Source organism: Gekko japonicus, unplaced genomic scaffold, assembly GCF_001447785.1.
Source record: "Gekko japonicus isolate JY-2015 unplaced genomic scaffold, Gekko_japonicus_V1.1 scaffold2993, whole genome shotgun sequence".
Taxonomy (NCBI): domain Eukaryota; kingdom Metazoa; phylum Chordata; class Lepidosauria; order Squamata; family Gekkonidae; genus Gekko; species Gekko japonicus.
The window spans coordinates 2,753-17,615 of NW_015172103.1; the positions used below are offsets into that span (position 1 = coordinate 2,753).

Genomic DNA, 14,863 nt, shown 5'->3' on the forward strand with positions numbered 1-14,863 from the left:
AGGGCGGGATATAAATGTAAAAATAAATAAATAAAAAATAAAAATTAAAGGTATTTGACTTTTGAGAGAAAGACGAGCTCTGCTGTGACAAGTAGTAGCAAATCAAGGAACAGAAAACATTCAGCAATGTCATTCTACTGATTGGCACATCCATTTTGGCTTAGACATCATGGGACAAAGCCTGATAAAGGTGGAAGGTTACACCCAGATTGCTATTCCATAGAGCTCAGCAAACAGAATTCCTCTACTAAAGGCAGAGAAGGTGACAACAGCTCTGGTGGAACGAACCACAACTGTGCACAAGTTTGTAGTACAGCCAGTGTTCCCTCTAAGCTGAGTTAGTGTGAGCTAGCTCGCAGTTATTTAGCCTCTGGCTCACACATTTTTGTCTTAGCTCAGGAATGATGGTTCCAGAGCAAAGTAATTTATGCAGTAGACAGTTTTTGCCTGCTCACAACTTTAATGCCAGTAGCTCACAAAGCAGAATTTTTGCTCACAGGACTCCACAGCTTACAGGGAACATTGAGCACAGCTTGGTGATAGCCAAGACCACTGAGAAGACACACTTTGTCCTTTCTTGGGCTATGAATAAGAAATGAATGACAGGGCACAGTCTTTTCTGAAGGTGCCCTCTGAACTTCCAAAGAATGCGTGTGACACTGGATTTGGGAAGGATACGTGTAGGACCAGCTCTTTGTTTAAATGAAACCTAGAGACCAGCTTTTGTAGAAAGTTAACAGCTGGGTGCAGGATTAAGGTATGTTTGAAGGTAAGGAGGGTGACCACAAGTTGTCTGAGGATTATGTCAATGGATATGGCCAGACAGATCAGAGAACAAATGCTGGACTTGACCCCCCCCCCCAAAAAAAAAAAAAAATCACAGAAAATGTCACTGTGAACAGAAACAGAGCTGGCCGCCTGGCATCTCAGTGAAGCATGCCAAGAAGGGAGTTCAGAGACCCAGAACAGAACAACCTTGAAGAAGAGAAAGAAAATAAATAGATTAGAAGCTGTCTAACCCATTATCAACAGATATGATTTGTTGAGGTCCAGGTTCAGAGAATGTCTTGAGTATGGCAGGAACATCCAGCTTCACAAAGGTGAAGAAAGGGCTCAAAGATTATTGTGTTGGTTGAGGGGGGTACATATACTGATATGTGTGAGAAACCTGTAAACAAAGTCTATTTACAAACAGTGATAAGATAAAAATAGCAAGAACTAACATCTTTATATATTTTAAGAAGAAATTTCAAGTCTAGAAAGATTGTTTCATCAAACATTGAGTGGAAAAGGGGTAGAAGGGTCTGAAACTCAGATGGCGTCTAGATGGGCCTTAAGAGGTGAGTAGAAAAGAGCCAGAGTCCAGCAGCACCTTAAAGACTAACAAAATATGTGGCAGGGGAGGAGCTTTCGTGAACTGCTGCTCACTTCTTCAGATTCTTCAGTATCTGAAGAAGTGATCAGTGACTCACAAAAACTCATACTCTGCCGCATATTTTGTTAGTCATTAAGGTGCTACTGGACTCTTGCTCTTTTCTACTGCGACAGACAGAATAATACGGCTACCCATCTTGATTTGTCCTAAGAGGTTAAAGTGTCAGGCCTTGAGAACACAGGTAGAACACTAGGATGCAAGTCATGGACAGCCACCATCCTTGTGTTGAGTTAAAGGTGGCACAGCATTTCCACTTATGTTCATAGGAATGCCTAACAGACACCTTTCTGATCCTCAGGACTATCTCCTTGAGGGTATCTGAAGGTGGCAATTTAGGTTACTAGTTTCAAGGTGTCTGGATGAGTAATCCTGTCATGCTGCTGAGATGGGAGATATGGAACACTGGGACAGCTAGAGGATCATGGTGAACCTTGGCCCACATGGAGTGATTAGCACATGGTTCTTCCGGTCCCTACCGATCTGTACAATAGTAACCATTCACAAATAAACTGCTTTGTCCACACAGGAAAATCCAGCAGTAAAAGACTGATATAATTAAAAACCTCTCCTTAAAGCCTGATCTTTGTGCCTCACCTGTAGAGGTGAGGCAGGTGGCAGCTACAGAAAACACGTTTCCAAGGGCAGCTCCTACCCTCAGGCATGCTTGCCCCCTGAAGGCTCACCGGGCACCTACTCTACGGTCAGGCACCAGAGGCCAAAACAGCCAGGCCTATATTTTCAATAGCCAGTTTCTAGTCTGTGGACTGTTATATACTTAGCTTGCTAACGGTTTTATGTGGTTTTAAATTGACAGTTACTGTTTGATATTCTTAATTTATGGTTTCAATATTTATCTGTTGTTTTTCCAGTAAGCACAATGGCACAATGATAGTAGTGTCCAATGAGGTGTGGATGCAGCCTCAGTGATTCAGTGGTCAAGAGGAACCTTCTGTACTAAGGGTCAGTGACCACCCTGCAATCCGAAGAGACTGACCTGGCTGAGCCTGCTGACACTTTTGAAATGTTAGGAAAGAGTAATGAGCACTACCACAACACCACTGTCATGGGGGGAACCACTCACAAAACGGCTACCAAAAGGTGAAGCCGATAACAAAACGTTGGGTGGTCCCACACCAAGCATCCTACCATGGCGGGCGGGCGGCTTACCAATGGGTGCTGTCAGCTAGTGCTGCCATGTAATGGAATCTGGGGGGGGGGAGTGCTGGCCCCCCCTCTTCTCCCTCTCGCCGCCTAACCCCCGCGTGTCTCTGCTGTCTCTGTTATCTGCCTAGTGGCCTTGAAGGGCTGCCTCTGCCTAGACTGCTTTTCCTGCTGGGAACAGAACTGCTGCTTTTAGCCCGCGCTCGCAGGTGCCTGCTTATTGGGCTTAACATAGCTGGGGGTCTGGTTTGAAGGGGTATAATTGCAACCACCACTTTGGTACCCGTCATTCCTGACATGAGAGCTCAGGGTATCTCCAGTACTAACTTCAATAAACAGAAACCTATGAAGGAACGTTGTTGAATGTTTGATTGGAAAGCCTGACAGGTGCCTCCTGTGGATGCAAAGAGGACCGGGCTTTTTCAAGGCATCCCACGCCAGAGTTTCTTTCACTTCACTAGCAGCCCATCTTTATTGCCTTGAAACATTTTTTCATAACAAGGATTCAGGGAGCAAACCTAAGCAGGTATACTCAGAAGTAAGTAGGACTGACTCCCAGGAAAGTGTTCTTAAGACTGTGGCCATGAAATTAAAAGACGCCTGCTCCTTGGGAGGAAAGCGATGGTAAGCCTAGACAGCATGCTAAAAAGTAGAGGCATCACCCTGCCAACAAAACTCCTCATGGTCAAAGCAATGGTATTCCCAGTAGTCATGTATGGCTGCGAGAGTTGGACCATAAGGAAAGCCAAGTGCCGAAGAATAGATGCTTTTGAATTATGGAGCTGGAGAAGACTCTTGAGAGTCCCTTGGACTGCAAGGAGATCAAATCAGTTAATCCTAAAAGAAATCAAGCCTGACTGTTCCCTGGAAGGCCAGATCCTGAAGCTGAAGCTCAAATACTTTGGCCACCAAATGAGAAGGGAGCACTCACTGGAGAAGACCCTGATGCTGGGAAAGATTGAAGGTCAAAGAAGATGGGGATGGCAAAGGATGAGATGGTTAGACAGTGTTATTGATTGTCAGACCCTTGAGACAATTCACTCTCAACCTAATAGTCTTTTCATAAAATCTTTATAAGAAACAGAGAGTTAGATGTGCACAAGAGAGAACTCTTGTTCAGACTAAGGAATAGATCAGGGGTCAGGCATTGTATAGGTAATAGATCAATGTCCCATAATGTCATGCAGTGGGCATTCACTCCCCCACCCTCTTTCACTCCCCCTGCCTACTACCCTACTACAAAGATTATTATCTAGCAACAGATGTTTCTTCAAGGGTGAGATTCTCTTGGGGCTCGTTCTCATGGGAAAGTCATTACCAGCAAAGCTAACCTGACACCCACATACACACATACAGTTATATGGCATTCACACGTACTCCCCCCCCATCCCTCAGAATCTTCATGGCAGAGAGGGCTGGGCAAAGGTTGAGACCAAATGGTTGAAAAACGGAAGCGAACTACAAAGACAGAAACAAAAGAAAACAGTCAACATGACAATCAGCAGAACCTGATTCTGACATCGATGCAACAAATATGAAATTAAGCAAACTCCGGATCACGTTGGTGGGCAAAGGTTGAGACCAAATGGTTGAAAAACGGAAGCGAACTACAAAGACAGAAACAAAAGAAAACAGTCAACATGACAATCAGCAGAACCTGATTCTGACATCGATGCAACAAATATGAAATTAAGCAAACTCCGGATCACGTTGGAAAACAGGAGGACCTGGCGTGATGTGGTCCATGGGGTAGCGAAGAGTCAGACTCGACTGTGCGACTGAACAACAACAAAACGAATGCGGACTTCCGGTTGATGGCGGCACGCTCATGGACTCACCTCCCAGACCTCCTGGGGGTGTCTCTGTGCTCTGGCGGAAGGAGGGGCGAGCAGGCTCGTAAACCCCCCTAGGGGCCCGGCAAAGGGACCCTGGCCAAGGAGCTTTGAGGGGTAGCCTCTTGGATGGCGGCATGCCAGAGAATCGAGGCTCCCCTCCGCTCCAGTGGTTATTCCAGCCGAGAGACCGAATGGTACAAGTGAAGCTAACCGGGTCAAGCGCAGGAGATCAGGCATGAAAAATGATGAAAGAAGACCAACTATGGACGTGAGTCAACTGAGAAACGATTTTTAAAAGAAAAGACACTCCCTACCCTATCCCATGGAATGGGAAAAGCGAGCGGGGGGGGGACGCCTCCCATGCGCATAAACTGTTGAGCGAAAGGGGGGGGAGCAGAAGAAAAACGTGCGATTGCCCAGAAGTACTTACCCAATCGAGCTAAGCAGTCAAGCGCATATTCAGAGACTTCAAAAAAAATCCCGAAAGTAAACAAATGGGGGAAAAGATGGCGGGGAAGAGGGACAGAGACAAAGAGAAACTTTTAAAAACAAAACTAGAGTCCCCAAAGCCGGAAACGACCAGTGAGACGGCTAAGGCTTTAGCTGAGTGCATGCGCCCTCTACTGGAACAGCTTAATAACTTCAAAGAACAGATGTCTGTGGTAACAACAAATATTACAGCCCAACAAATGCAGTTGTCTGTAGTAACAAGCATTACTGCTCAACAGATGCAAATAACAGATTTAATCCAAGTAATGAAGCAGGATGCTGAGAAAATAAAGGAAATGGCTGAATCAACGCAGAAAGGGAAGAAGAAAGTGCAAAAATTGGAAAAGAAAACTACTTCTTTAGAAGATCAAATACTTCAAGTCCAAATGGATAAGGCCAATATGGTCCTGCGCTTCCAGGGGGTGCCAGAGAACAAAGGAGAGAATCTTAAAGAACTTATGAGCGAGGTACTCGCCCCAGTAACAGAAATAAAGGCGGAATTGCTACTCAACGACATGGATGTGGCCTATAGGTCATATTCAGGATATATATATATATATTTTAAAATTTATTTTATTTTGAGATTTATATCCCGCCCTACCCGTACGGCCCAGGGCGGCAAACAAGCGGCGATGCCGGAAATAAAACACAAGTTACATTAAAACCTTAACCAATACAGACTAAAATGGTGCTCAACAATTCAATTTTAAACTTCAAGATGGTCAGTATCCCTCACTGGCGGCCGATGGTAAGAAAAACAGGAGCGCCAGAGTGATGTTCCTCTTGCGGCAGCATCAGCCCACGCCCCAAGCCAGGTAGATGGTAAATCAAGCCACGATGGTGGTAAAGTGGCGGCGGCGGCTCCTACTCGAAAGCCTGGCGGAAGAGCTCCGTCTTACAGGCCCTGCGGAACTGTACCAGGGCCCGCAGGGCCCGGATCTCCACCGGGAGCTCATTCCACCAGGTAGGAGCCGCCACCGAAAAGGCCCTGGCTTTGGTTAGGGCAAGCTTAATATCCCGGGGGCCTGGAACCTCTAAGAGGTCCAGACTCCCCGATCGCAGCGCTCTTGAAAGAAAAACAATCTGCCTGGGGAAACTGTAGTAAGATTCTCGAAGAGGCACATCAGGGATGCTATCCTGAAAGCAGTAGCGGCAACACCCTTAAGAACAGCTGGGAAGGTCAGAGGACGAGAAAAAAGAAGAGGACAGCAGGTCCAGTGGCGAGCTGGAAACTGGTTCATCTGGCAAGGACTCTTTGTCTGAGCAGGGGGCAGCAGCCCCGAAAAGTCCCTATAAGCTGCGAAAGAGAAGGGAAAAGAAGAAGTAAAGGCTGAAGGACTCTGATTTGTGCCTCTGAGAACTTTGGTTCTGGGGGATGATTGGGGATACTGTTATTGGGCAGTTAAATGTAAACTTTGAGGGTAAAAGGTTTTCTTTTTTAAAGGGTTTGAGTCAGTTCATAAAAAGAACAATGATGAGAAGACTTAATGTTTTAAAGCTAGTTGGAGGGTCTCCTCTCTTTGGTTTTTAGTTAGTAGTGGGTACTTTACTTTTCTCCCATATATGTAGTTCCCCTTCCCCCTTTTCTGTTGTAGTTTTCTGTAGTTAAAAAAATCAATAAAAAATCCCCTCTGGGGGCTCAAACAAGAAAAGAAAAGAAAAACGGATGCAATGTGCCTCACTCACAGCTAAACATTACAGACCAGCATACGGGATCTGTTGAATAGTTGGCAAGATAACACTTTCTTCACCTGGTATCATCTTGATTGCCATGTTCACATCGTCCCATTTATGAACTTTATCAAATTTCCAATCCAACAGGAAATTCCCATTGTCTGTCACCACTGGACCCTAATAAACAAAAGAAAAAAAAATCAATAGTATTGGTCCATAAAATATTTTTAAAGGCAATAGAATTCGCTAAAATAAGTGGACACCCACAAGAAACTTGCTGGATGACTACCCCATTCCTCACACCTTTGCTTCCTTCCCTCTCCCCCTACCTCTCTCACTCCCTTTCTCCTTTCTGCCCCCCTTTTCTTACGCTGTCTCTCACCTGCATGCATGTTACTTCCTCTCTTTCTGCCCCCTCATCATTCTGTTTTTCTGCCTCCCCACCTCATCATTCTTTCTCTCTTTCTGCCCCCACCGCATGACTCTCTTTCTGCCATCATCACTCTACCACTTCCTGCCCACTTCCTCCCCCACCCCACACAGGAGCAGCAGTGGTGGCAGTGCTCCCACCCACCCACCTGCTGGTGGCAGCTCTCTGGGAATCACAATGGATCTCCCAACTACGGAGATCAATTCACCTTGGGGCTGCCAGCTCCAGGTTGGGAAATTCCTGGAGATCTGGGGGTGGAGCTTTGGGACAGTGGGGTTTGGGGAGGCATGCAGTCTCAGCAGGGTATATTGCCATTGACTCAACCCTCCAAAGCAACCATTTTATCCAGGGGAACTGATCTCTGTCACCCGGACAGCAGTTGTAATTCTAGGTGATCTCCAGCCCTCACAGGGAGGCTGGCAATGGTAGTTTCCATGGAGGAAATGGCTGGTTTGGAGGGTGGAGTCTATGGCATTATACCGGTCTGAAATTCCTCCCCTCCTCAAATCCCACCCTCCCCAGGCTCCAACCTTCAAATGTCCAGGAATTTCCCAAGTTGGAGTTGACAACCCTATTTCCTCCCACCGAACAGCCAACCTCCTGAGTGTTAAGGAGGCCAAGCTGTTGACAACCAGGGCCAGGGCTTTCTCGGTGGTGGCTCCATCCTGGTGGAATCAACTCCCAGAGGAGATCAGGGCCCTGCGGAACTTTTTAGTTCTACAGGGCCTGTAAAATGGGGATCTTCCGCCAGGCTTTTGGAGCCACCACCACCACCACCACCAACTAGGATAGGAAGCCCATTCCTTTGGAATTCGTAGTAACAGCCTGTGCCAGCCACCTGCAAGATATTCGAGGAAGATCTATAAGCCGGTTATGGGAAGAGAGCTGATATGGTAGCTATCACTGTTTTAATAACAACAATACTAGCACTTGTTATGTTATTGTTAATTGGTTTTTATTGTAATTGTTAATTAATTGTTTTATTGTAATGCTGTGCCGATTTTATGTAAACCGCCCTAAGCCGGCTTCAGATCGGAGGGCGGGGTAGAAATTTGAAAAATAATAAATAAATAAATAAATAAACCAACCTTTATGTTGTCGAAGGCTTTTACGGCCGGAGTTCATTAGCTGTTGTAGATTTTCCGGGCTGTATGGCCGTGGTCTTGGCATTGTAGGACCTGATGTTTCGCCAGTAACTATGACTGGCATCCTCTGTGTTATACCTCTGAGGATGCCAGTCACAGCTACTGGCGAAACGTCAGGTCCTACAATGCCAAGACCACAGCCATACAACCCGGAAAATCTACAACAGCTAAACCTACCTTTATCTGCATCTTTCCATCTCCACCCCCCTCCCCCACAGCCCCTACCTAGGAAAATTATAGTCTTTCCCCAAAGTGGGGACCAAAGCAGCTTACATTATTCTCTCCTCCTTTTTATCTGCACAACATCCCTGTGAGGTTGGTTAAGAATATAAGAGAAGCTGTCAAGCTCAGGCCCAGTTCACTTTCGATTTCTAGCAGTCCTGGTTCTTATCACTGTATCTTCGCTTGCCATTTCAAATTTCTAGGGAGGGGAGTGTGCGTTGCTGGAGTGTATTAATGAACTTGATCGATGAAGTGTGACTCGGGGTAGAGGACCACTACCCGGTGGGGATTGAAAGTATCGCCTGAAAAGGGGGCTCTGCCTATGCTGTGGGAGGGCCGGGCATTTTGCCGCAGATTGCAACTGGGCACATCCCGAAGACCGCGAGAGGTACGAGGATCGGGACCGGTGCTAGGAGCACCGTGACAAGAAAGGAAAGGCTCTGGGGGAAAGACCCAAGTAACCCAAAGCACTGCAAGCAGCAGAGTTCACTTCGTCCGGAGGAACGTCCTCCAGCGATGACGATGAGCCTCAGGTGCAGGGGAAAGGCCGAGACCTGCTGTGAAGGGAGCCAACCAGCAGGCTCGTGATGCCCCAGTGCGAGAATCGGCGAGAACCTGTTCATCCATGTTTTTTGTGACTGTTACTACTTTAAACCCCAAAGCGGGGACCCAAGTAAGAGTAAGAGCCCTTATTGACTCAGGGTGCTCCCGGGACTTGCTGAGTCCCACATTAGTTACGGGGTTGGGAGTGGGGGTAACCAAGTTAAAGGACCCCGTGGGTGTTACTCAGATGGATGGCACAATGATGCAATCATGCCAGTACCGTACGGTGAAGCTGCCCGTGGGGGTTTCAGGACACTGGGAGCAGAGACTTTTCATAGTGCACCCCACTGCTCAGTTCCCCATGGTACTGGGAAACCCCTGGCTGGCGGCTCATGACCCGTACGTGCAGTGGAGTCTAGGAATGTTGACTTCTTTAGACCCCCAGTGCAAGGAGCATCAGTGGAACCCAGTGTGGGGGGAAGAGCTCTGCCCCGCTCCCGAAAGGGCTTGCCTGGCAAGAGAGGAGCTGAATGCCATCCCGCCAGAGTATAGGGACTTGTGTTTGAGGAGCGGGAGGCAGATGAGCTACCCCCTCACTGAAAAACTGACTATGCCATAGAAATCTTACTGGGACATAAGATGCCTAAAGAAAAACTGTATGCTATGAGCCCGGTTGAGAGGGAGGAATTGTGCTGCTTCACTGACAAGAATTTGGAGTGGGGCTTTATCCAACCGGCTACGTCTCCCTTTGCTGCACTTGTGCTTTTTAGGAAAAAGAAGGATGGGGGGCTTAGACTGTGCACAGATTACAGGGGTCTGAATGCTATCTCTATGTCTAATGCTTACCCCCGGCCCTTGACCAAAGACTTGTTAGATGAAGCATCCAAAGGGAGAATTTTCACCAAGCTGGATTTGAGGGACGCTTACTTCAGAGTGAGAATAAGGGAAGGGGATGAACACAAGACTGCATTTAACACACCCCTTGGACAGCTCGAGTACTTAGTCATGCCTTTTGGGTTGGCTGGAGCTCCGTGGGTGTTCATGAACTTGATCAATGAAGTGTTACACAAGCACCTATTTAAGGGGGTGGTTGTTTATTTTGATGACATGTTAGTGTACACGCAAGACATGGATTCACACATGAAATTGGTGAGGGAGTTGCTGACAGCCCTCTATGGCAACCACCTCTATGCCAAGTTATTCAAGTGTGTGTTTCATAAGTCAGAGATAGACTTTCAGGGCGGTTTGGGACGAGGAGGGTGCGGCCATCAAACTAGCCCTTATTACTTGGTGACACTGGCTGGAGGGGGCAAGCCTACCGTTTGGAGTGTGGACTGATCATAAAAATTTGGAAGCCCTCAAACCCCCCCCCCCCCGCTGCCTCAGTGCCAAGCAGCTTTAGTGGGCGGAGTTTTCCCTCTAAGTTTCATTTCACTCTCAAGCACCTCCCCAGAAAATCTAACTTCCTTGCTGACACCCTGTCCCGCCTCCCACAGCACACCAGCCAGCGTGATGAGGTCACAGACACCTCTGTTTCCTCCTGCCCAGTTGGAAGGGGCCGTGATGACACGGAGTCAGGCGAAAGCAGGGATGGAAGCGGAGCTGGAGGAATGGATGGAGAAGCTGAAAGCCACAGTCACCCCGCAAGATGTAGAGACTATTAAAAAAGGAGGGATTGTGTCAAAAGGAGAACGGGTGCTGGTACAAGGGATCTTTAAGGGGCGAAGTCCTTTCTCACAGTCACAATAACAAAATGTCTGGGCACTTTGGTTATGTAAAGACTTTGCATTTAATTCAACAGCAGATTTGGTGGCCAGGGATGAGAGGAGATATTTCCAAGTATGTGGCTACCTGTCAGACCTGCATAATGAGTAAAAGAAGGGTCCCTCCCTGGCCAGCTCCAGCCCTTGGGAACCCCAGAGAGACCTTGGGCCATGACTTCAATGGGTTTTATAACCGACTTATTCCCCCAGCCCAGGGAAAACAGTGGTCTGGTCTGGGTAGTGGTTGATCTGTTTTCTAAGCAAGCTCATTTTGTGCCATGTAGGCAAATACCCATGGCGAAACAGTTGGCTACTATGTTTCTACAGCATGTGGTGAGGCTCCACGCATTGCTATGCAAAATGATAGCAGACTGTGGAACGCAGTTCATAGCCCAATTTTGGAAGGAACTTGTGGCGAAACGGGGACCCGCCCCCGGCCCTGGGAGACTGAGGTGCCGTCCTGTGGCTCGCAAGCCCGTTTTGGCCTTCCCACCCTGCCTGGTGGGACTATTTCTCTCTTCGCTAAACGCTGCCACCCCTCACTGAATTAAGTTACTGCCTTTCTTGAGGGACAGTGAGACCCCTCTGGCTATATTCCCCACCTCGGGAAGTGGGTACCTCGATCTTTGGGCGCCCCCTGGAGAGTTGGCAACCCCTCAGATCTAGGCCCGTTTGTGTCCCCTGGCCTCCCTTTGCCCCTGGTAACGTGCAGAGCGGGGAGGACCCTGTGCTTAAGGCGCACCAGGCTTTTTAAACTCAGAAAAGGAAGATTTATTTAACTATATACATTTTGGGCACAGAAAATAAACACAGGCTCTTCAACACAACTGGGGCACTGAAAATAAACAGGATAAAAAGGCAATCCCTCTGGCCCTACCCACACGCACCCCTCTCTCTCTACCTCAGTAGGGGATTGCGGCCTCAGGCCAGGATTTGCGTTTCCCCCTCCTGTTGGGGAGAGAAACTCCAGCCCTCCTCCTCCTCAGGACGGGCCACCAGCCCTGCCCCCCCTCCTGGCTCTCCACCACGGCCCATGGTGGCCTGGACGGCCCACAGAGGAGTCCCTGGCTTGCAGGAGCCCCACCCGCGCTCTCCCTGGAACCGGCCGTCCACGCAGAAGACCGGGCTGAGACTGACTCCTTTTCCCCTCCGGAGCCAAAAAGCCACTCTCTCCTTGACCCCGCCCCCGGGGTGTGTCCCTCTTTTCCCGCTCTTTCCCCTCAGGGATGCTGGGAAGTGTAGGCAGGGAGGTAGGGCAGCTCCATTGTTCCCTATGGAGTACCCCCCCACACACACACACGTAAGGAACTACCAGGCTGGCATCCATTTTAAGGCCTGGCAGCCATTTCGTCACAGAACTTATGGGCCTTATTGGGGTGTGTGACTAACTAGGCCTTCTACCTGGGCCTCGGCTCTGTCTGCTCAGTTGCCTTTTAGTGGTTCTGTTTCTGTGCCTTTTAGTAGGTTTTATTTTTGTATTAGCAGGATTTATTTGTATTTAGCAGGTTTTATTTTTATATTTAGCCGGTTATATTTTTGTGGACTTTACTTTTGGCTTTCTTAGGCATGGGGGGGTCAGTGCTCGGTGTGTGCTCCTGGTTTAGCTGCTGCACCACTGTTAAACAGGCTTTTAATCAAGGTCTCAGGTTTGTTTTTAAGTACTATTTTAAAATAAATCTCAGCATAGGACTTTAGCTGTTCTACCTTTAACTAGGCCAGTGCTAGGAGAACAAAAAAAGGCCAAGTTTGTCTTCAGCTCATAAAATAGAGATATAAGTAAAGTATAGCTTTTTAAATGGAGTGTGCTGTGTTGTTTGTGCACAGTTTGGTGACCCCCCCCCCCCCCCCCCCCCCAACTTGTGTGTTTCAATTAGGGAGCTCCTGCATTCATCCACAGGGAATCGGGCTGGTTCCATTAGAATCTAGATAGGAGTAGTTTGATTAAAACCCTAAATCTTTTTAAAAGGTTTCCAAGTCACATCTCAAGGACAGTCTTTAAACCATAGTCAGGGCCAGTGTAGGAATTCACTAGTTCTAAAAAAAAGAAACAAGAGAAAAAGAGAAAACCCAAACTGAAGCAAGGCTTGGTTAGGCTCTACTGAAAGAAACAAAAACCTAGTTTTTTGGGTGGGAGGGTTTATAAAAAGGTGTGAGGCTGTTTTAGGGTCAGGTGATAGTGCAGGTAAGTTAGGTGCCTAACACCCTCCCCATAAGTTAGGCTGAGTTTGGCCAGGGGCAACACGAGCGACAGGAAGGGAATGCAGCGGGGCCCTGGGGGCAAGGCTAAGCAGAAGACTAGAGGGGTGGAGGGGATTTTCAGTGAGTTATCTACTACGACTCCAAGATCTCTCTCTTGGTTAGTCTCTGCCAGTTTGGATCCCATCAACGTGTATTTATAGTTAGGACTTTTGGCTCCTCTTTGCACTTGGCCACATTGAACCCCATTTGCCACGTAGACGCCCACTTGCCCATCCTCAACAGATCTCTTTGGAGTGCCTCACAATCCTCCCTGGTTCTCACCACCCTGAGCAACTTCGTGTCATCTGCAAATTTAGCCACATCACTGCTCAGTGCTTACTCCCAACTCCAAATCATTAATAAACAAGTTAAAAAACATCAGACCGAGTACTGATCCCTGTGATACCCCACTGCTTACCACCCTCCACTGAGAAAATTGCCCATTTATATTCACTCTCTGTTTCCTATTAATTACCGGGTAAATTGGTGGAAACCATTATTAAGGAAAGAATTAGTAGGCACATAGATGAACAAAACCTATTGAGGCAGACTCAGCACGGTTTCTGTAAGGGAAGATCTTGTCTCACTTTTGATCCACAAAAGGACTTGTCCTTTTATTCCGTGACTATTGAACTTACTTAGGAGCTTTTGATGAGGAACTTTATCAAAAGCTTTCTGGAAGTCAAGGTAAACGACATCTATAGGGTCCCCCTTGTCCACATGTTTGTTCACCCCCTCAAAGAACACTAACAGGTTAGTGAGACAAGATCTTCCCTTGCAGAACCCATGCTGAGTCTGCCTCAATAGGTTTTGTTCATCTATGTGCCTACTAATTCTTTCCTTAATAATGGTTTCCACCAATTTACCCAGTATTGACGTCAGACTGACTGGCCTGTAATTTCCCGGATTTCCTCTGGAACCCCTTTTAAAGATGGGAGTGACATTAGCTACCTTCCAGTCCTCAGGAATGGAGGCTGATTTTAATGAAAGATTACATATTTTTGTCAGGAGATCCACAAGTTCACAATTGAGTTCTTTCAGAACTCTCGGATGCATGCCATCTGGGCCTGGTGATTTATCAGTTTTTGAGTTGTCTACCAGTTTTAGGACCTCCTCTCTCGCCACCTCAATCTGACTCAGGTCTTTCAACACCCCTCCTGAACTCAGCGGTTCTGGAGTGGGCAAGCACTTCTCATCTTCCACAGTGAAGACGGAGGCAAAAAATGCATTCAGCTTCTTAGCCATTTCCCTGTCATACTTCAGTACTCCTTAGGCTGAAAGTATGTGACTGGTTCAAAATCACCCAGTGTGCTTCCACCAAAAGATGGGGCTCTGAACCTGAGTCTCAGACCCCAATCTGAAGCTGTCACATCGCACTGGCTTTCAGCTGATGAACAGTAGCCAGCAGCTGGGCCTACCTGAGTCCTGCAAATCAGGTGGCGTCAAGTCACCCAGGGGGTGCTGCCTAGGGATGCCAGAAGCCTCCAGGGGGTGGGACCTGGGGACCCCCTGGAATTACTGCTGATCTCCAGACTACAGAGATAAATCTTCCCATGGAGAAAATGGATGCTTTGGAGGGTGAACTCTGTGGCCTTGTGCCCCACTGAGGGGGGTCCCTGTCCTCCCCAGGGTCCACACCCAAATCTCCAGGAGTTTCCCAGCCTGGATCTGGCAACCTTATCCCCCCCCCATCCCCTGGCAGAGGTCAGGGGGGACCTGGCAACCCTAGACTACTGCCAAGACTAAGGTTGCCAACCTCCAAGTGGGGCCTGGAGATCCCCAGAATTACAACTGGACTCTAGACAGGAGAGATCTGTCCCACTGGAGAAAATGGCTGCTTTGGAGGGTGGACTCTGTGGCATTATCCCCAGCCGAGGCCTCTCCTTTCCCCAAACCCAGCCCCTCCCCCTTAAAGTCCACCACAAAGC

The 14,863-nt window shown here is 47.9% G+C and overlaps 1 protein-coding gene across 1 annotated transcript in view; it reads right to left on the minus strand.

The window, feature by feature from the left end:
* Window positions 1–857: 857 nt before the first annotated feature.
* Window positions 858–14,863, minus strand: part of RPIA (ribose 5-phosphate isomerase A) — a 49,312-nt gene continuing 35,306 nt past the window's right edge. The window contains exons 8-9 of the mRNA XM_015420951.1: window positions 6,672–6,771; window positions 858–975 (exon numbers count right to left, since the gene is read on the minus strand). Coding sequence (XP_015276437.1) covers window positions 953–975; window positions 6,672–6,771 — 123 coding nt within the window. The 3' untranslated portion in view covers window positions 858–952. The remainder of the gene's footprint in view (window positions 976–6,671; window positions 6,772–14,863) is intronic.